Source organism: Sprattus sprattus (assembly GCF_963457725.1).
Source record: "Sprattus sprattus genome assembly, chromosome: 10".
NCBI lineage: Eukaryota > Metazoa > Chordata > Actinopteri > Clupeiformes > Clupeidae > Sprattus > Sprattus sprattus.
This window is the reverse complement of record NC_137908.1, coordinates 12,069,042-12,091,148: the sequence shown is the minus strand read 5'-3', so window position 1 is coordinate 12,091,148 and position 22,107 is coordinate 12,069,042. Positions and strand designations below refer to the sequence as shown.

At 39.4% G+C, this 22,107-nt stretch overlaps 2 protein-coding genes across 2 annotated transcripts in view; one reads left to right on the top strand and one right to left on the bottom strand.

The window, feature by feature from the left end:
- The window catches only part of LOC308370732 (3'-5' exoribonuclease HELZ2-like), a gene marked incomplete at both ends in the record, with an annotated part of 42,348 nt that extends 37,789 nt beyond the window's left edge, over positions 1–4,559 (top strand). Inside the window, 5 exon segments of the mRNA XM_080845438.1 lie at positions 337–489; positions 794–1,015; positions 3,376–3,532; positions 3,982–4,149; positions 4,444–4,559. Coding sequence (XP_080701564.1) covers positions 337–489; positions 794–1,015; positions 3,376–3,532; positions 3,982–4,149; positions 4,444–4,559 — 816 coding nt within the window.
- A 2,902-nt stretch (positions 4,560–7,461) lies between these two features.
- On the bottom strand, positions 7,462–21,727 carry helz2a (helicase with zinc finger 2a; the record flags this gene model as incomplete). The annotated part of the gene is made up of 19 exons (XM_080846827.1): positions 7,462–7,613; positions 8,132–8,299; positions 8,468–8,621; positions 9,977–10,195; positions 10,365–10,499; positions 11,324–11,513; positions 11,824–11,940; positions 12,394–12,538; positions 12,761–12,922; positions 13,015–13,158; positions 13,315–13,400; positions 13,490–17,066; positions 17,156–17,231; positions 17,327–18,122; positions 18,279–18,911; positions 19,063–19,598; positions 19,761–19,868; positions 20,186–20,369; positions 20,682–21,727. 19 exons carry the CDS (start codon positions 21,725–21,727, stop codon positions 7,462–7,464), a joined length of 8,628 nt encoding a protein of 2,875 aa, XP_080702953.1.
- Between the last annotated feature and the right edge of the window lie 380 nt (positions 21,728–22,107).

Genomic DNA, 22,107 nt, shown 5'->3' with positions numbered 1-22,107 from the left:
AGTTATCTTTGGTGTCATTATTGTGCTAGCTGCATGTCAAGAGGAGTCACTCATTTGTTGCCATCTGAGATTTGATGTGATGTGATGTGATGTTTATTTATTTTTTTTACAAATACAGACTACTAACATAGACAGAAATGGCGCTGTAATTATGTTAAACCATAACAGCCTTTAAATGAGTAAAAGTAAAACATTTTAACTGTTTAATTTGGATACTGAATTTAAAATGTATATACTAATGCATGATTGTGTGTTTGTTTATATGTAATGTGTTTGAGTGTTTTATAAGTGTCTTCAGATAAATTGATGTAACATTAACAAGTCCTCCTTTTACAGATTGTGTTACTGGGTGACCACAAACAGTTGCGACCCATCGTGAAGAATGAGAGAGCCAAGAGGATGGGAATGTCAAGGTCTCTCTTTGAGCGCTGCATGTCCTCACAAGCATATGAAAAGGCAGCCCATACGCTCAACACCCAGTACAGAATGGTAACACATTGAAACAGCTTCAAGCACAGGATGCAATAAGTTAAAGTGCACCTTTTCAAGCTACAAAGCAATGATGGCAAAATAATAAAATAATTGGAATAAAATGTTTGACTGATGTAGATTATTCTGCTATCAAGAGCTAACCAAACGTGAAACTAATAGTCATTAGGATGACCTACTGGGTTTACTTGTATATAGGTATTGATGTACAAGATTGATTATATTGATAAAAAATGTTACGTCATTATATTGATATATTTTTAATATATTATATTGATATGTGGTTAATATGATTTTCTTTCAGCATGAAGATATTTGTGAGTTCCCATCAAATGCGTATTATGGAGGGAAACTGAAAACAATTGTCAAATGCAGGAATAGTGCCCTACAAATAAAAAGATACGGCATAGCACAGTCAACTCGGATGGTCTTTGTGGACATAGAGGGAAAAGAGGTCAGTCAGATTGTTTCCACACGAAAGGGAAATGAAAAATCTGTGGCCAACCATAAAGAGAGCATAAAAGCAGTAAGTAATACATATTGATCCATACAATATTTGCTCCCCATTGTTGTAGATTGACATTAGGGGTGGGAATCTCTTGGCACCTCACGATTCGATTCTGTTTCAGAGGTCAACGATTCGATTTTAAATCGATTATCGATTTTACATCGATTTTGTAATAAAAAAAACAAAACATCTATTTTATGTTGAAATGCAAGCTGCATCGATTATTGCATTGCTCATAGAAAGTCAAAATTGTGACAAGAAAAAGCTTTTTCTGTAATAAAGCAAATAGAGAAGGTAACTCGTCTGTTGATTTTATCTAATTATCAAACACAAAGTAGGAAGTGATTTTAGACTCTTGAGTTGCAAACTCAAATGATTTGGTACCACTTTACAATAAGACTGACTCCATTATGAATGGTTTATAAATAGAATATTAATTAGGTTGTAACCCTTTGTAAGTTATTAATAAGCCCTTATAAATGAGTTATCATGGCTCACAACATGCCCCCCCCCCCCCCCCCCCCCCGAAAAAACCTTTACAATAAGGCTCCATTTTGCCAGTTATAAATGTTTGTAACTGATTACTAGATGATGATGTGTTTCACACTTTACAATAAGGCTCCGTTTTGCCAGTTATAAATGTCAGTAACTGATTATTAAAGGATGATTTGTGTAAGGCGTAGTATGCAGTAACTTGATCTTGGATGGATGGATACTTTATTAATCCAGAGGGAAATTTAGGACATCCAGGAGCATCCAGACACAACATCCACAAATCACATCCACATAGGGAGAACACGTTCAAAAGGAGTGGGAATGAAACAGAAACACAAGAAGCCCCCTCCCCCCCTTATAGGCAAGATATAAAACTCAAGCTCCCTATTTGCCGTGGGTGCGCTGGTCTGTGACCTTCTGACTTATGTCGTCACGTCAGTAGCTAACAAAGAAAGCACATTAAAATATATGTTTTTTTGTTCTATATCAGCTCTGGAAAACCAGATAAGACCATAGTGTGCATCCCATGTAATTCAAATTCAAATTGAAAAAAAAGGAAATTTCCCTCTGGATTAATAAAGTATCCATCCATCCAAGATCAAGTTACTGCTTACTACTCATTACACAACAAATCACCCTTTATTAATCAGTTATTAACATTTATAACTGGCAAAATGGAGCCTTATTGTAAAGTGTGAAACACATCATCATCTAGTAATCAGATACAAACATTTATAACTGGCAAAATGTTTTTTTTGGGGGGGGGGGGGGGTTAGTAACAGATACAAGAATGGTAGGGAGTGTGCAATTAGGCTAGTAGAGCAAGTTAAGGGATAGACAGTGGGTTGCCAAGATGGGGATCTTCCCAAATAGTGAGCCCACATCGACGTATGAAAACGGTGTTTATAACTCATTTATAAGGGCGTATTAATGACTTACAGATGGTTTACAACCTAATTAATAACCTTTTTATAAACCATTTATAAACCATTTATAATGGAGTCTTATTGTAAAGTGGTACCAATGAGGTAATAGTCGAAATGCATCGATAATCGTTTGATCGGTTTCGAATTGATAATCGATAATCAATCGATAATTGCATTTTAACATAAAATGGATGTGTAAAAAAAACGATTATCGATTATCATTCCTAAACCGATAAAACGATTATCAATCCATTTCGACTTTTAAAACATTCGAGTTTGCTACTCAGAGTCCTTGCTACACTTCCTACTTTGTGTTTGATAATTAAAGAAAATCAACAGATGAATAACCTTCTCTATTTTTTATTAGAGAAAAAGCTTTTCCTTGTCACAATTTTGACTTTCTATGAACAATCCAATAATCGATGCAGCTTGCATTTCAACATAAAATGGATGTGTAAAAATTCGATTCGATTACAAAATCGATTATAAACTTTTCTGAATCGAGAGAGAATCGTTTTAGAGAGAATCGAGAAAAATCGATTTTTTTTCCCCCACCCTAATTGACATAATGAAAAAGTTCTATATTTCTTTACCCTGAGCTTTGAATTTGATATTTTCTTATCTGTTATAGATATAGTCCACAATACTAATCCCATACACTTTTTAACAAACTCAGGGAATTGCTCCTAACGGTCCTCTTGCTGTCTGTTTAGTGTTTGCGCTTAATCAAACTGTGGTGTTTGTACACAGCCCTGGCTCTGTAAATGGGAAACAAACATAGTGTCTCAGCCTTCAGGAGCACAAAAGGGAAGGTTGTAATTTGACTGGCTGTGAGCTAAAAAAATCATCAACCTTTCACAAAACTGATTCGCAGACTGCATCTTTAATTGGATAGGCTGATACAATATTGAAAGAATATTAACTGTTCATAATTACATTTTCCTTTACTTGTACCAGACAGAAATTGCTGCAGCACTGGTTAAAAAGGGTGGCATAAATCAAGAACACATAGTTATTGTGTCCCCTTACAATGCACAAGTGGCAGATATAAAACAACGGCTAATGGAACTGATGCTTCCTCAAATCACAGTCTGCACCATCACAAAAAGTCAAGGTAAGAGCCTCCAATCCTTTCCTTTTGTACCTTTCCCTCTTTATCATATTTTTTTTAATCAGTTTCAGCTTTATATTGCAAGTGATTACACCACTGAGGTAATAATTACCCATTATTATTATTATCTTTACTGCTTTTACTGACTTTAGTTTCTTGTATAACACCTTTTTTAAAAGGTCAATATCAGAGTAAAATTAAATCTATATTTTAGTAAACCTTCACACAGGTTCAGAATTGTGGTAATAAGCAAAAAAACGTATCTTTTCCCAGATATAGTCGGTAAAAATTCACATGTAAACTGTCATGACTTGCGTATGTTTTACCGGTTGTCTCTGAGGTGATTAGAAATATAAACAGTTATCACTTGCAACCTGACTAATATAACGACGTAAGGATGGAGCGACACCTCACATAATCGCTATGTAATTATTTCATATTCTGTCATCCAGGCAGTGAGTGGCGCTATGTGATCCTATCTGTGGTCCGCTCGTGCCCCAGTGAGGGTATTAGAGCAGAGCCTACCAGGGAGTGGCTCTCTAAGCATATAGGCTTTGTGGGCGATGCCAACCAGATCAATGTGGGCATCACCAGGGCCCAAGATGGCCTTTGCATTTTGGGTGAGAAAACAGAACAGTACATTTGTGTTCAGTGACCTTATACCATCAAAATGGTACAATGATGAGGATGCTCTTGTTGAAGCAGTTGATATCTTAAATAGTTCAAACATAACTCCTGTCTTTGACTGAGACGTTTGATGGAATATGACTATTTGGCTATTTTTTAGCAATACATTGTTTGTTTTCCTTAACCATAATATATCAAATGTGAGGATGGAGGATTTGTGCAGCATCTGTTTATCTGAGCATGAAGGGGAAGCTAGCTTTAAACCCATACTTAATCCTCTTCTTTAGGTAACCAAAAATTGTTGAACTGCAGCAGAGCTTGGAAAAAACTTCTGGAATTTTACACAGGGAAGAACTGTGTTGTTACAGCTGATGGAGTCAGCGTGCGTAAAGTGACAGCGTGATGGAACTGATTTCTAATTCTGCCCTGAATGAGTTGATTAATATTAGGTTAATGCCGTTTGCATCAAAAAGATTTTATAAAGCCTTTGCTATAGTCTTATACTTTTGTTATGTCAAATAGAGCTTATTGAGACATAATATTTTATAGATACAGAAAGCAACTGATAATGTTTGTGTGGGATCATTTTGGGGGTTTACAAATGAATGTGCTTAGTTGAGATAAGTTTTCTTTTTACTGTGTGGACGTTTCAAAATTGTCCCCTTTTGTCCCAGAGCTTTATGAAATGCAACATACATTTGGGTGCACAGTTGCAAGTGCAATTTCTAATGCTGCCCTGAATGAGTTGAATTATATTAGGTTAATGCCATTTGCATCAAAAAGATTTTATAAAACCTTTGTGATAGTCTCATACTTTTGTTATGTCAAATAGAGCTAATTACGGTGCATGAAATGCCCTGTATTGTTATTACTAGGCTTCTTATACTTCTTCTTTTTATTATTCTTTGTACCGACTTCTGCGACTAATTCAGCTCGAACCGCTTAACGTAGAATCTTCAAACTTCACGTCACGTAGGTCTGCTAAACGACACTTATGCTATGTATTTTTCATTTTTCTGAACTTTATACTTTTTAAGATATTAAAGAAAAACTAATACACATTTTCCCATTGACTTACATTGGGCCATTATGACATCATGATAGGGTCATTAAACTGGCTTGCACCTGTGCTTCACTGACACCTGTGCCAGGGCTCCAAGGCTCCTCTTCTCTCTGTGCCTCTCCATTCATTTGTATTACTAGGAATATTAAGAGACACCTTCCATACTCTCACACTCCATCTATCTGCTTCACTCCATTTTTCTCTCCATCTTTCAATATTTCCCTCTTCACTCTCTCTTTACTGTCTTTAACCAGAGCTACTCTTGTTCACTCTTCTTTCCTTTCTTCCACTCTTCTTTTCTTTCTTCTTTCCTTCTTCTACTCTTCTTTCCTTTCTTCACTATTCTTCCCTTCTTCCACTCTTCTTCCCTTCTTTCACTCTTCTTTCCTTCTTCCACTTTTCTCTCCTTCTTCCCTTCTTCTTTCTTTTATTCTTCCTTATATTTTACAGTGTGTGTTCATTCTAAAATCAAACATTTAATATACTATGCATTGTTAATGCCCATTCACTCTGATATTTTGAAACAAAGACATTTCCTACAGTGCTTTATCGATATATTTTAATTATTGTACTTTAATCTCGTTGAGTGAGGTGTTTGCAATACTAAAGTCAAAGATTAGGATGTCTGGTGATGAAATATATTAATGGTCATGGGAGAGGATGAATTCAGGGGAAAGGGGAAACAAGAAGATATTGTGCTTTTACATTATGTGTTTGGGTGTATATGTCAAATGGTGTGAAGAAAAACCAAATAATTAACAAATGTGATGAATTAAACTAGTAATGTTAAATTATGTAAATATTTCAATAGTGCTTCAAAAAATATGAAAGAATATATTGGGATCCATTACAGTAAGTCAGTAGGTTTTAAAAACTCAATCAAGCCTTTTGTAAGCCCACTGAAGTTTGCTTGGGTTTAAGAAGCCCAAAGAACAGGAAAAGATACAGAAAGCAACTTAATGTTTGTGTGGGATCATTTTTGGGGTTTACAAATGAATGTGCTGAGTTGAGATAAGTTTTCTTTTTAATGTGTGGAAGTTTGGAAATTGTCCCTTTTTGTCCCAGAGCTTTGATAAATGCAACATACATTTGGGTGCACAGTTGCCAGCGCAGCCCAATGCAAAACTTTCCATGGAATATATTGTCTCTGCTTATTAAAGGTATGTTAGACTGTGTGTATGACTCACACGGGTTTAGTGTAGCTACCAGAATGTGAATTATTGTCTATAAAGGATGAGTTTGAGCTCACTATACTGGTCTAATGATGACTTGAGAATGCCACCCTCGGCCGTGAATAAAGGTGGCGCCTCTGATCACTGTGTGTTTGAATGGTCTTTTTTTACCACATGCCTGAAACCATAAAACATAAAATTACATTTTCTATACGATCTGTGGCTCATCAAATGTTTGTCCCATGTTTGCTAGCTGACAATTTGCACATGACAATTTGCACACCCAATGAGCATTGTGAGGATCATGTCTCACATCTACAGGAAAAATGTTTAGTGAGAGTTTCGACCTACAGGTGAATTTTCAACTTGGGTTAAACTATTTCTTGAAGTTAGATAAGATGAGCAGCAAGAGCAGCGAACAGTCAACAACAATCAGAAATAAAGATGGGAACATTTATTGCGATGTCATCAATCACACTACACATCAGTATTGGTATGGGTGTATAGGTACAAGAAAACTATTTCATATGCTGACATTTCATGCCGAAATGTCCATTTCTTCAAATCCAGCTAAGCTGGACTGCATAGCTTATTATTCACATACAGTAAACTGTATGTCTAGACAACCAGACATGGAATGTTGACTAAACGCTGGTGACAAAAATTACAGCTTATTCCCCAAAATGTCCCAGAATAAGGAGGATTAGATATATTTGTGTAAAAGTACAGTGAAAGTACAGTGATATTGACATTGACAGTGACAAGCATAGGTAAAGTGCAATAGTAAAATATAGTAAAATTAAATATTTGCAACAATTATTTATAACATAGTCAAAGTAAATTACCCTTTAGAAACAACGAATACATTACATACACAACATAAATAAACACAATACAATACATCATATAAAGTAAGAAATATCAAAATATCTGTACATCAAAAGTTCATTCGTCTATAAAATCTGTACATAATTATTTAGACACAAAAGTACTAATTTTTACTTAATACTCAGATGGTCCAGATGATCATCCCTTTATACTAATAAAGACGGAACTTAGCGCATCAGTTTTTAAGTAGGAGGGTCCTGACGCCTTTGGTCTGGGTTCCTCCTTTGTTTCTGAACCTGGATGTTTTCAGCAGGATCTACCACACACCACTTTCCACGGTAGTGTTTCAGTAGCCTCTTCCAGAGGAAACTGCACTGCAGCAGAGTCTGATTTCCTACAAACCAACAAATTCATTTCAAGTGAACACTGTTTAAAGCAGCGTTTTGATTTAAAACTAGTGGGGTTACTCCCCAAAAGACAAGCAGAAATCTTGTAAATACCAATAACAGGACAGTTGGCACTGATAAAAGTTTGCAAGCATGCTATATGTAGTCTTTTAGCAATAAAGTTGGCAATATTGTGCTGTACATTTTTTTCATCACATTTTGGGAGGTGGCCTGTCCTAGACAGTGTGCATAGCCTTAGCAGCTGGGGATAATGATAAGTGGTTTTATCTGTCCTTCACAAGATCATACCATCAAAATTAATTTAAAGATCATTCCTATAACATTGTCATTGTAATTATTAATCAATATAAAATCCCACGTATTGCTTCAATGCTTCAACGAATTAAGACTATTGGGCTACTAAAAATCAAGACACATGTCATGTATCTAGTGTAATTAGCATAGAAAGTGAAAGGGTACATCAATAGCATAGCAGCATAATTATATTTCAATTAAAGGTACATACCAATGATGCACAGGCCCTCTTGTGCCCTTGTGATTCCCACATTAACCTGGTTGGGATCCATGACAAATCCCAGCTTTTTCATGAGCCAGGATTTAGTTGGTGCACTGTCAATTTCCGATTTGGGACAGGAACGCACAGTGGACAAGATAACATACCGCCATTCACTTCCTGTCAATTAAATGTGGGATGCACACAAAATGAATTTAGAATGAAATTCAGTGAAATAGTATGGTGTGAAATAACATTTTTGGAAGATTGGCAAGAGCAGTGAAATATGAATGTGTAACTTCAGACAGAAGACAGCAAGTGTGAATATAAGATAGCTTGAATGTGTACCTTGACTCTTCATGATGGTGCTAACTGTGACTTTGGAGATGCCTTTCAATAACAGAGTCTCATTGATCTTGGCCACTTGTGCATTGTAGGGTGTGAGGATGGCAATCTGTTCTGCATCTATTCCTGACTTTATCAGCAGTGATGCAAGCCGGACCTGAGATAAAAATGAAATAACAGGTTCAAATGAATTACCAATCTAATATCATTACTACCCATTAATGTTTTTAATACCAATGCATTATACACCCACATAGATAGAGTTTAAAGTTGAGAATACATTTAATTACCGGTATTAACTTTTAAAGTAAATGATGTGTATGATGAAGCCCACAAATAGGCTTCATAGTTTGATATCTTATCAGCTCTGCAATTCAAACACTCCTTACACAAACATTTTGACACACACATACAGTATATATATATATATACCGTGAATCCTCAAATAAAGACCGGGATTCAATTAGAGGCCGGGCTTCAGACAGTAGCTGGGGCCGTGGTTGATACCGACAAATAAAGGCCGGGCCCCGAATACAGGCCGGGGGTAAAATGAGGTACCGGTAGCCTATTTTACTGTAGCCTACCAGCTTCAGATCATCAGCACAAAGCAGACATCTCAATTTTATTGAATGCATGTCCATGTTCTACTCCTGTTTAATGTTGTTGGCTAATTTCATGGGCTGTTTGAAAAAATAATTCTTTGCATATGTGTCTCCTGTGAATTGTAGGCCTAATTCAAACTGACTTGTTCGAGAATTACACTTGCTAATGTAATCTAAAGCTGTCCCCTTACATCCATTTGATGTGCTTTTCAGGGTTTGCATTTTAACTCAATCTGTCAACACGTTCCGTATGAGCAAACAAAAATGTGTAGTTGAAGTCTATGAAGAACATTTTGCAGAGTTCTGTATGTTTGTTTGTGAGTATGGCTGTGCTTGTTTGTGTCTTTTACTTTTACCCCCCCCCCCCCCCCCCCCAAAAAAAAAATCTTAATTATAGATAAACAACACACACACACACAATTTAAAAAATAAATGTTTCAGCCTACTAGGCAAATTTGTTATTATACAGTAACTTGCCAAAACGTTAGAAGACATTCCTCCAAAATACCTCTTTTTAATGATTTTATTGCCGTTTCGTGAATTGTTCTTCAGGCTAATAGAACTTTAAAGTTCCAGGTGTTGCATAGCATCCCATCACTTGCTGACTTCAAGTTACAATGACTTCCCGCTACGTTAAATGACCGAACTACTTGCGGAATGATATGAAAGATGTGAATTAGAAGCACAAAACCCGTTGCCAGCGGTCATTAACTTTTCGCAGGGGAGAATATAAAGAAATGACAGACCTGCGAACATTGGGATGGCCCATTCAAATCAACAGAACTTTTTGGAACATTCTGAAGAGCCGTATAATAAGTGAGAAAAAAAGGCCTGCCCCTAATACAAGCCTGCCCCAAATAAAGGCTGTGCGCTGAGCAGCCTTAGTAAATAAAAGCCCCAGCCTCCTTACCGTTTGTTCAGCTTCCTCAAGGTTTGCCATTGAATTTTCATTCCCCCTTTCTGTTGACACCACCAGACCCACTTCCTTCCCTTCAACATGTCCAAATAAGATAGGGGTTGGATGCTGTGAGGCGGTCATGAGTACACTTGGCCTTGCATGAGGGCGTGGACCAGTCTTTAGGTGGCCATTGTAGAACTGCTGTGAAGGGAACTCACAGATGTCTTCATGCTGAAACAAAATACAAAGTGAAGATGCTGTTAATGTGGAGTCTCATATAAAAACATTAGTCTGGCATTAAGCCTTTCCTGATGGCCTCAATTGTACAATCACATTAAATCAACCAACGCTCATGATCAGTGGGGATCTTATGTAGCTCTTCTGATTATAATGTCCTCACCATTCTGTACTGGATATCAAGCATCAAGGCTTTCTTCATATACCGCTCGAAGAGAGACTTGCTCATACCCAGTCTTTCCACCACATCAGAATGGACGACAGGCTTCAACTGCTTATGGTCACCAATAAGGACAATCTAGGGATATACAACTTTCTTTAGAAACCATTATCATTGAATTTCCTGTTTAGTTGAAATCTAGTCAACAATAAACTCAGGTTATTTATAGGAATTATTTGTTTCATACATTTAACATTTAAAGTATTGATGAGAATTATAAAGAAAGGAAACCTCTATATTTTGAAGGCTAATGCTGCGTTCAAGACAACGGTAAACTCAGTAAACCCAACTTGATAACTTTCAACCTCTGAAAGATACGTATGCTTGATCAGCTCGGAAAACATTTTAGGATCCTATAGCCTCTGAAGTATGTTAATTTTAAATTAGTATATTTGTTAGTTTGAATCATATGAATACCCAATCATGTTCATATCAACCAAGACTAGTAAACTCTATTATTGCAAATGTCTTTGAAAAAACTGTACTGCTGACAACTTCCCTAATACATAAGTAAATGACTTAAATCAAAATGAAAGTAATCAAAATAGTGTTTGTTATATTAGGTCATGATGGAGGATGTCATGATTGTAGTTGTTCTAAGTCGGGTAAATCGGGGGACTGAATTTCTGCACAAATTCCCGAGGATAAACTCTGACCAGTTAAAATAATTTTGTTCGAGGCTGAGCTTGTATTTTCCTAGTTTCCGTTGTGTCTTGAATGCAGCATAAATCTAAATGATCAAAACGCAGGTTGATGTCCTGTATATGTAATACAGTATACACTGACATTTACACACACATTAACCATCCCCATTGAGTTTTTCCTTGTTTGTCATTCAACAGTTTGTTTTGGCATGTTAAAACATGTTCCCTCATCAGTCCCTTGTTGTCATCCTGCTCTACCTGCTCAGGCTGATGGTTGACTAATGGGATGAAAGCCTCAGGCTCTGTTGCCATGGCACACTCGTCTATGATGATCTGCCGGGGGTTGAGATTGGCAAAGTTTGGGTGTGAGGCAGCGGTGCAAGTGCACAGAATGACGTCATGCCTCGACAGTTCGTGCTTGCGGGCACTCTGCAGGAGACGTTTGTACCTGTAATAAAGAAATAGAGGAAAGTGATGTCACCAAATAGATAAAACAAATGGTGTAAGAAGTGTCAAATCAAGTTGAAGACTGAAGTCACACTGATGGTGGAGCAGTATTCCAGCACAAAACATAAAGGCACTAAAACAACAACTGGCCCCAGAACTTCAGAATACAACAACTGGAGGCTAAACCACACCATGAGAAAAGCAATCGAGACAGTATAAGACAGTACAAAAGAGACTGCACAAAAAACTGGGAGACAACTGAAAAGGGCTCTGGCAGCGTAGATACCAGTGACAAGAGCATAATAGCATACCTCTTAATTTCACTCTCCTCAAGGTTTTCTCCTCTTTTAATTCGTTCATCAAAGAGACGTATCTTTGATGAGAATGGATTACCTGGCTCCCGCATCACATGATGCAAGGTTATGGATCTGCAGAAGACAGTGAGCACAGTGTAAGTTACAAATGATACATACTACTACATGTAACTGGAAGTAAAGCTGCAAATTATACATACTATATATAACTAGAAGTAAAGCAACCACTCACTGACCCATGCTTGTACAGTCCTGTTACAAGCAGAAATATTAATTAAAGATGACCTATTACGCATTGCTCATAATTTTATCAATGTTCCTTTCACCCTCAGTCTGGAATGAGGCACTGAGAGAGAGAGAGAAAGTAACTCCCTCTGATGTGTATTTTGGGCTTTGTAACTTTGCAGAGCGTTTACATATAACACTAATATATATAACACTTAACGAAAGAGATTAAAAAAAAAAGAAAAGCATAATAGGTCCTCTTTAATGGTACTTGTATGCTGAAACACCCAGACTGAATTGATTATTCTCCCCAGTGGATATCACAGTATCATAGTCCCTTACCTCAGCTCTTTGTTGGGTTTCCCCTCCCTGAGGGACTGGCGGCTGAGTTTCAGGCTGCTGCCTGGGTAGGGATACTCCCGCACCTCCATCTGCTGGCTGTAAACCCTTAGCGGCCGCAGCACGGCACTCAGTTTCAGGAGCTGACCTGAACAAAGACATGTGCAGTGTAGAAGGTTTACCAGCCATTAGTATTGCAGTAATATCTATCGCACGCAAGCTCATTAGGGATGACAAACGTGGTGCATATGATAGAGATGCAACATTTACATCAAGCAATCATCAAAATGACACAGTGTTAAAAACTCAAAGAATGGTCTCTTGTGCACCAAAATAGGTCTTAGATTTTAAACAAGAATGACATGTTTACCTGCAACAACATCAACAGATTTATTAGATGGGCCACAATACAGAATGCATCTCTTGTTTGGTGTCTCATCACTGTTTGTTTTAGGGCTTATTGGCACTTGCATTTGACTCTGTTTAAAGAACCAATAAACAATGTGGACTCCAACAACAGTTTTCCCAGTTCCTGGGGAAAACCAAAAAAGTTTATGGTCAGTTTAAGTTGGATTTACAATCAAACACTGTAGTGTGCTGTAGTGCTGGAATGTGTATTGTTACCTGGGGGTCCTTGTATGAGGGTGAAGCGGTTCTGAAGGGTCTCTCTTATGGCTTTATTCTGACTTTCGTTCAAGGATGGAAAACCAAAGGCACGATGATTCTCCATGTCAAATGTCCCACTTTGTTTCCCAAGGATTTTTATGCCTGAATAAAAGTACAGCTTAACGTGAGCGGTACTTATACATGCAATAAATTATCTAAACTTCAGATTGGCTTTTATTCTTGTTGGTTTACCATATTTAAGAACTTATAACAAAAATTTGGAACAAATCAACCAACTGTGAAGAGTTAGAGACTCACTCTCAGAATGGATCCGTTTGCCAAGTGCAATGTCCTTCACGAGTTGATTTGCCTTGGTGAGGCGCTTTATTGCGTCCTCTTTCCTCCTTCAAACAAAACATACATTTATTAACAGCTGTGGAACTTTAATATTTTACTTGATTCTATCATTGATGTTGTAACGTGTCAAACTTACACATCTGGGAGGAGTTTAGGAATCAACTCTACAGTGAATCTTTCATTCGGCAAAAAGATTCTCTGTGGAATATTGGTCATGGGTAAGTGGTTAATGCAGAAGTCTATCTTGATGTCTTTGGTCTCCTCGTCCTCTGTGACTTCAGTGGTTACACCATGAGCAATCCAGATGACGTTGGTCATATCTGTGAGGTCTAAGTATTTACATTCTGTGAGTGTATGGGCATGCTTTTTCTCTGGTTGGAAATCGTTGTCAATTCGCCTCATACGAATACATAGGAAACAATTCTTGAAGTCGCATTCAATAGACCACTGCTCCTTCTTTTCAAAGGGAAGTTCAAAGAATCCTTGCATAATTTGATCTTTTTGAACATGTGTCCACGTAAGCTCCACATCTTCTAAGACAATTGTTTCATTTTCTGAAACAGCATTGCATGCCGATTCCATTTCGCACAGGGGCGTCCATATTTTTTGGTAGTCACTGTACGTGGGATATGCATCCTTGGAAGCACGAAGGGCGTATTTGGAGAAACACTCAATTGGGTTCTTGATGTGTTCCAAGCAAATCTCAAAATTAGGGTTCACAACCAGGAGCTGTACAGCTGGAACCAACAGTCCCCTTGCAGTGTCTGTTCCAAGCTGTACCTCAATGGTGCCACCCTGCTTCAGCTGCAGTGAAAACTCAACAAAATGCCCCTCCATTGCATCTGCTTTCCTGGACTTTTTCATTGTGCCGTCATGTGGCTCTGTGTAACTGAAAGTACCCCCATGCCTGACTTCTGAGGTGACTTCCTGGAGATGTTCAAGCATGTCCCCCCATTTTTCTTCCCTAATGGTAGACAACAAACGTACCCATGCCTCTCTTGACACCTGTGTAATTAGAGAATTTGGAACTTGTTTTCCCAGCTCAGAGTGGATGTCATCTCGTATAAATGAGTACACCCTTCTAATCCATTTAAGAGTGAAACAGTTTCTGTGTGCATCATACGCTGGTTGGTCTGCTAACTGAAGGTCCCTGTACATGATGACCACGTCGTCGCATATTGAGTGTCGTAGCAGTGGAAACGACAGCTGAAAATGGTTGCCATTTGGCGGGATACCAGTGATGAAAGCAATTTTCCTTGCATTTTGTGTCCTTAACTCAGTGGCAAAGTATAGGCTGCGGGATGTCCTTTCATACTTGGACTGCTTGTCATTCTGCAGAGAAAAGCTGACACATGCCTGATCAATTTCAATGGGTGAATACCTAATATCTTTGTCTTCTAGAATAGAATGGAGAATCCTTTGAGCAATGATATCCACATAGCGGCGAATTGGTGAGGAGGCCCAACTATAGCAGTCCAGGTCAAGATCGAAGTGCCCAACTCTAGAGGTGAGAGTCGAGTTGGAGCGGAGAACATGGGCTCTGTGAATGAGCTTCCGGAATGCAAGGACAATGGGCAGCAACTGTGGATGCACATCATCTGTTGTGATGAGGTCAAGAATTCTGTGGATATCTCTTTCGTTGGCTGCAGTTTGAAGATTCTCAAGAAGTGATGTAAGTATTGAAAAAGTGTCAGGTTCCCGGCCGTTATTCCTAAAAAAAACTGTGTTGTCCAAATTACTCGGTTGACCTACACTTGCAGTGCTGCACACAGCTCGGTTAGCTTCTGGTAGACTCATGAGACCTCCCTCATCCTCCATAAGGCGAGATAGATGAATAGACAGAGGGAGCCATGGGCTGCATCGCTCCCGTAGCTGTCCAAGGCCTGCCATATCTGGCCTTTCTTGACACCTCAGTGGCGTACAGCTCTTGGTCTTCTCATTCTTGAGTAGTTCCTGAGCAATACTGTAATTAAAGAGGATCATGAGTTCCTCCACCACACTGTGAGATTGTCGGCTACCAATGACTGAATCTTCAGATGGTGACTTGTAGCACCAGTCGTCCTGTTTTCTGTCCTTTCTGTGAACTTCTGAGAAGTGGGATGCAATCACCAGGCAGCCCTCCACTGTGTCAAAGCATGGGTCACTGCTGATTGTTGAATTTTGAAGGATCTCCTCTGCTTCATCATAGGACATTTTTCGGTCTGAGCAAATCACAGAGAGGTGAAATTTAGCTGATTTCATACGATCCGTTGCCTTGTCAATGACCACCATAAGTGAAACTGTGTGTCGATCGCGACCCGGAAGTAGACTGAAAAAGTCTTCACTTAGCTCTCTTGGGAACATGTGCACAGGTGTAGTTCCAAGTCCAGGTGGGTAGAAAGTAGTTCCTTGCTGTTTAGCATATTCATCCAATCTACTTCCCTTGGACACAAAGTGTGCAACATCAGCTATGTGAATCCCTATTTCATAATCTTGGCCAAGATCTCTCACACTGATTGCATCATCAAGGTCTTGAGAGTGTGAGGGATCTATTGTGAAAGTTATGATGCTGCGGAAATCATCCCGTCCATCTAAATCTTTGGAGCATTCCTGAAGCTTGACAATTTCTTGTTTTTTAAGTGGAGGAATCTTTGAGAGCTGATACTCTAAGTTTAACATCTCCAGACCGGCCTCCAAAGACGTCACTTTTGGCAAGACTTTCACAACAATGCCTAGCGGGTAGCGGAAATTCTTTCTCCACTTCAATACTTGGACAACAAAAAGAAGATTTCTCTTAGATTCCTCATTAACCTTAACAAATCTCTCGATCCCCCAGTCCTCTGGGCTACTACGCACAGCAATATGCTGTGGTTTATCCCTCCAAAATGGAGTGTATATCTTGGATATGCACCTATTAATCGGGGTCATCACTTGGTAGTCAGTTTTTTCAATGGTGCATACATACTGTTTGCTGGATGGAGGGGCTCTTCCTTCTCCGTGCACTCTTCCTGTAGGTGGTGTATTTTCTTCACTCAACACTTCTACAAGGACCTCATCACCAGGAAAACAACCGCAAATATTTTGCCTTCCACTGATTTTAATCCTTGAAGTTGGATCATCAAGTGGTATAGCATAGCCCGAGTCATATCTCTCCATCACAATCCTGCAACGTTTGAGCACACTTTTGCTTGTAAACTCATTTTCTTCACCATTCCATTGGTGGAATGCAGGATCACTTTGGTTCCCATGGTACTTCTCTTCATGGTCATCAGATGCCTTGTCAAGATGGTCATTTTTGAAGATATCTAACACGCCCTCCTCTGTTACGTTCACTTTCCAATTATTTCTTTCATCAAGGAGCTCCTGAAGAATTGGGTCCATGTCAGGCATTTCTGATGTTGACGAATCAGTATCACTGGTATCCTCTTCCTGTGCTGGGACAAATCTGGAGATCTCCATGACCTCTTGGTTTAGAAAAGACTCGGTCAGATGCTCAGGTTTAACACTGTTGTTTGCAATGCAGTGCTCTATGTAGCATCTCCATGTTTTGGAGCATTTCCCAAAGTAGCAGAGAGCAGCAGCGTCTCCTACTACTATCACCTGAGACTGTGCTCTGGTCATGGCTGTATTCAGGACACGGGCATCATTGAAGAACTCCAGGCAGTTGGAAGCAGACGGCTTTAATGTATCTCTTGTGTGCACTGTGACAATTATTATCACTCGAAATTGTTTGCCTATGAAAGACACAGAATCTTTGATCACTTTTTATGCTTAAAAAACCTTGTAAGGCATTATATACACATATATACTATATATACTTTACCTTGAACATTCTCTGCATTCTCCACTGTGACACTGTGCAACTGTACTTCTTTAAGTTTTGTCCTGAGCTGGTAAACCTGTTGAATGTTGAAAACAATTAGGGTATGTTGAAAATAAAACCGAAAATTATTTTTGTATCTTAAATATGAATAATTATGATGAGGTGAAATACCTGGGTGCCTTGTGAGAGAATGCAGATGGCAGAGGGATCTCGTTGATTCCATTCCTTAACAGGCCAGTGGTTGAGAAGCTCTAGAACAATCTGAACAACATTTGTCACCTGTTCAGGGTTGTACCAAGACATGGTAGTTGTGTCTAGATGGCATTCCCCACGGACATGGTTGAACATCAAGCCATACTGTGTAGGGTGAGCAGCAACATTTCCGCTGGCCTTGATGACATCTTTTTTGCCAACGTAGAAGCAAGTAGACACAAAGTCCACAATCTCTTTTGTGGAGCGGTAGTTCTCATTAAAAATGATCTTGCTCTGTGAGGCAGTGATGTCCTTTTCACTTTTATAAGAATGAAAGAGGCGATTGAGCAGGGTGTGGTCAGAGCGTTTCTCGTCCTCCACAGAGAATAGCTTGGGCCCCATCTGCATGTGATCTCCAGCCAAAACGATTCGAGTCTCAAGGCCCGCCAGACCAAGAGCCATCAGGGCTTCACACTCCAGCATCTGAGAGGCTTCGTCAATCATTATGTGGCTGAAGTAGTCTTTGGGAAGGTGCAGGTCACAGAGAAGGCGAGCCACTCCAGTGGTTGTTATGACAACTCTTGTCAAGTCCACTGTGTCTTTGTTGGGGAATTTGAAAAACTGGCCATCTTCAGACAGAAGACAGTAGTTCTTCGTGATCTGATCAGTGCTTTTTGGAGATACTTCCTTTGCTTTTATTCTCAGAGGTTTGGTTTTTAGGTTTCCTGACTCAACGTGTTTATGGAAATGATCCTTCACATACAGGTCGGCAGAACTGGAAAAGAGGAAATGCATTAATACAAAATTGTTTATAAAGGTTATTTTGCCCATATCAAACCACCCATATTTCTTCAGTAATCTCTGAGTATGGATTTATGTATTATTTCGTTTATACTTTGTGAACAGAAAACCAATGTAGAGCAAGCTTTACCTGTTTGTGTGTGTGCATATTAAGACTCTGTTACTGTCCTCTTTCATTAGTTCGACTGTAGCTGCTGCAAGAGTGAATGTTTTTCCAGTTCCAAAGGGCCCATATATCAGCAGTGGCGCCACGCTGCCATCGGGGTTCCCAAGAATGAAGCCCATTGCTGCCTGTTGCTTTTCATTGACCATGGGGTGTTTTGTTGAATGGACAGGAACACAAGTCTTACTCAAGTCTGGCAGCACGCACTGAAGATCTGGAAGGAGGTCAACGGCCTTGTGCATCTCACAGAACCAGAGGCGGTTAAGCTGGAACTGGACCTCCATCGTACGTGTCTGACCCTTTTGAAGACCCAAGTCTGAACAGCACTCTCTGGAGAGCTGCAGGTGTATCTCCTTCTCACTGGCTGTGTCTCTAAGGATCTTAGCCTCGTAGACTTTTTGTTTTCGATCATCTTTAGTGACCTCACCCACAAGAACGGACTCCACGCATCGTTTCAACATGAACCCCTCTGGGGTGTCTGGGGTGAGTGCATGGAAGACCAGAAGGGCCCCAAAGAGCTCTCCATCGTAAGCCATTTTCAGTCCAAAACGAATGTCACACAAGTTATCTGACAATGTAATGTTCCCATGAAGATTGAGCCTGAAAACAATCAAACAATTAAAACACAAGTTAAGAGTGAAACAATTAAAACGCAAGTTTAGAAAGCTTAAGCTTCTGAAAGTACTTTAAGAAAAGGGAGTTATCCATTTAATTCATTTCATTTCATCCATTCAAAAATCTGCATCTATACCTGCAAACTATTTGCTCCTCAGCCAGCTCCTCTTGGTATAAGAAGTTGTGCATTTTCTCCCGGTAGTTGTGATGACTAATGGGACCACAGTCATTGGTCAGCTGGTAATACTGGGAGTTCATGGCCGGTGGCTTAAACTCTTTAAGAAGTTTTATCTCTGCTTCAGCCCGGTTAACGTATGGGACGATGACCCTGTTTCCTCTGTTCCAAAGCTTCAGATGTGGAGACGAAATGCCTGTGGGGACTGAGGATTTCTCCCAAATCTCTGGATGGGGAGAGGGTGGCACACCAACCCTGACCTGGAGTTTGTGTAGAAGAACTGGCCGTGTGTCAAAGTCAAAGACTAGCCACTGTTCATACAGTCCAGGGTGGGTGGACACAAAGGACACTGTCACTTCATATCTACACTCCATACGTGTGCTAGATGTGCGATACCAGTCACCTGTGGAGTGTGTTAGGTGTTCATTGCTGTTTTCACCTAATGTGAATGAAGCCCCTGGCTCCTGTTTGAGTAAGGCAATCTCAGCCAGAGGTCTCTGAAAGGAGAAATGGGATTATTTACAAACTACAAAATGAAAAGTAATTCTTCCAATAAATATCAGTTAATCTTAAATCAGCATTAATATGATGAAAGCAAATTCATCATATTACACAAAATTCTTATTATAAAATATATAAAAAAATATTTTACAACTTACTTTAGAAACAATAGTAAACTTCCATCTCACTGGAACTTTCTCCTTTTGGACAGATGTGGACAGGTCCATATCACAGTTGCTTGTAACTCCTGAAACGGTTTCAGATATCTACCAAACAGACCAGAGGTTACTTAATATTAAGTCAACATTAAGTTCATATAATGAATACCATAATGTGTAATTAATACCACTTGGCCATGTAAAATAATACAATACATTTCTACAGAATGAAACTGATATGGAAAGATGGAAAATGATCCATAAAAAAATAATGTAGAGGGGCTACTGGATCCCTGTACATATTTATTTAATTAGATCACAATTATAACGGCAAGAAACGCACATCTTGCCAAACATTTCCCTCCCTATAATAATTCTTCCTTTCCCCTTTGAGAAAAAGTTAATATATATTTAGATCTCCTCACAATGTGGTCTGGGTTGGTAGTGCTCCGGTACTCCTCTAGTAAGTGGTCCTGGTAAGACAGTAAACCCTGTTCCTCTGCCGCTCTGGCCTTCTTTCTGGAAGCCCTCGCTCTGGAGTGCCACTCCTGCAGTTCTTCTGCAGAATGTGCCTCCAAACATCTGTCTCCATATTCACATGTGTGAGGCCTGCAGAGAAATGTCATGAAATTAAATCCCAAGTTCATGTTGCTTTATAGTCATAAAGGCACCAAACTCTTATTTTAGTTTAGATTAATTGTTATATTGAATTTTTTTTTGTATGTTTTCAGAATGATTTAATACAAAAGATTAAATGTTAGCGAGTCTCCTTGATTTCCATTCATTCAGTGTTAGAGGTGGTCTTGAAATACAGTGAATGCCTTGACATGCAAGAACCACTATAAAACAGCTACTTGATAATACATTTACCACATGTATAAGTAGACATCTGCTTTTTAAAATCAGTTTGCTTGTATTTACCTTTGACACATTTTGAAGGAATGGTAAGTTTGGGGTGGGTCTCTGTATTTTCCCTTTTCGGATCCATCTTCAAAGATACGTTGCCTATGTTCACTTGTGAAGCAGTGGTTCATAAAGTCTTCCTGAGAGCGGAACTTGCATCGGCAGAGCTTGCAGTAGTGCTCCTCCATACATTTCAACTGCTTCTGCCGCTTCTCTGGTGGTGTTGAACTAGCCTGCGTTCCCTGTGACCTCTGCACATCTTTTCCCAGCAGTTTGGAGCGATCAAGTGGCCCCTGGCTTTCCTCTGTCCATACTGCCATCTCCACCTCACTGTGAGCAAACCAGCAGCGATGAGCACCGTGCCAGCATGGTTGTCCACGCTCTACAAACCAACAGTATCGCCACTGAGAGTATGCTACGTTGGGCACTGGTCTTATTATATGGTATTCCACATTCTTTTGCTGATTCTCCTCAGAGAAAACCAGAATAGGTTTCCAGCGATGATTGGAGGTGCAACATGTTGGATGTCCAGCGCTTTGCTTTCTGGATATCCGCTGTGGACTGCTATGGAAACAGGTCTCACACAGTTCCAAGAACCTCCCTGGAAACTGGCTTAGAATCCTGTCTGTGCCTCCAGAGTGATCTTCCAATTGGGATGGAGGATTTGTTCCAGATTCTAACATGGTGATAAGAGCCCTGTGGTCCAGTCTGGAGTTTTTTAAGAAATTCCACACTGTTGCTTCCTCTGAGCTACTAGCAAATGGACAACTTTTCCCATGGGACCTGCAACCAAATCCTTCCTTAAAATTCCAGCACACTACGTATTTGGCTGGTGTGACACATGAAGGCAGTGACTTCACTGGCCTCCATTGGTCTGCACCTCTCTCCCTTGCCAGTAAAATATTTCCCTGGCATCGGTGCTTCGGTCTGGCATCGGTATGCTGAACTAGACAGAATGTGATTTCAGTTTTCTGTTTGCAGCACGAGCGGCAGGCAGCATGCAGCTCGTGTGTCCTGAGTAGTGGGCATAGGTCTATGCGCCTGGTGGTTTTGGAGACTGCCATTATAGGATATCATTGGACCTATAATGAACAAAGTAAACAAAACAAAAAAGCAAAAAACTGTAAGATAATGATTTACAGAGTCTTCTTTTGCACATTTCTTCTTCTGACATAATTTTATATTTCTGGTTAAAAAAAATAAATGACATATGTGGTGAGCGTGTCAAGAACAGTGGGCACCTATGGAGGGTGCCCCTGCCAGAAAAAAAACACTTTGGCTTTAAATAATAACAGCATGATCAATGCAATGTAAATTCATCACTGACATTCAAATGTGGTTAAAATGAGAGGCTTAAAAAGATGACAATCATTTAGTCTTATGACTAAATTCATGAATGTGAGTTTGCTTAAAGATGGATTGGTGACAGTCTGAGTGTCATGGT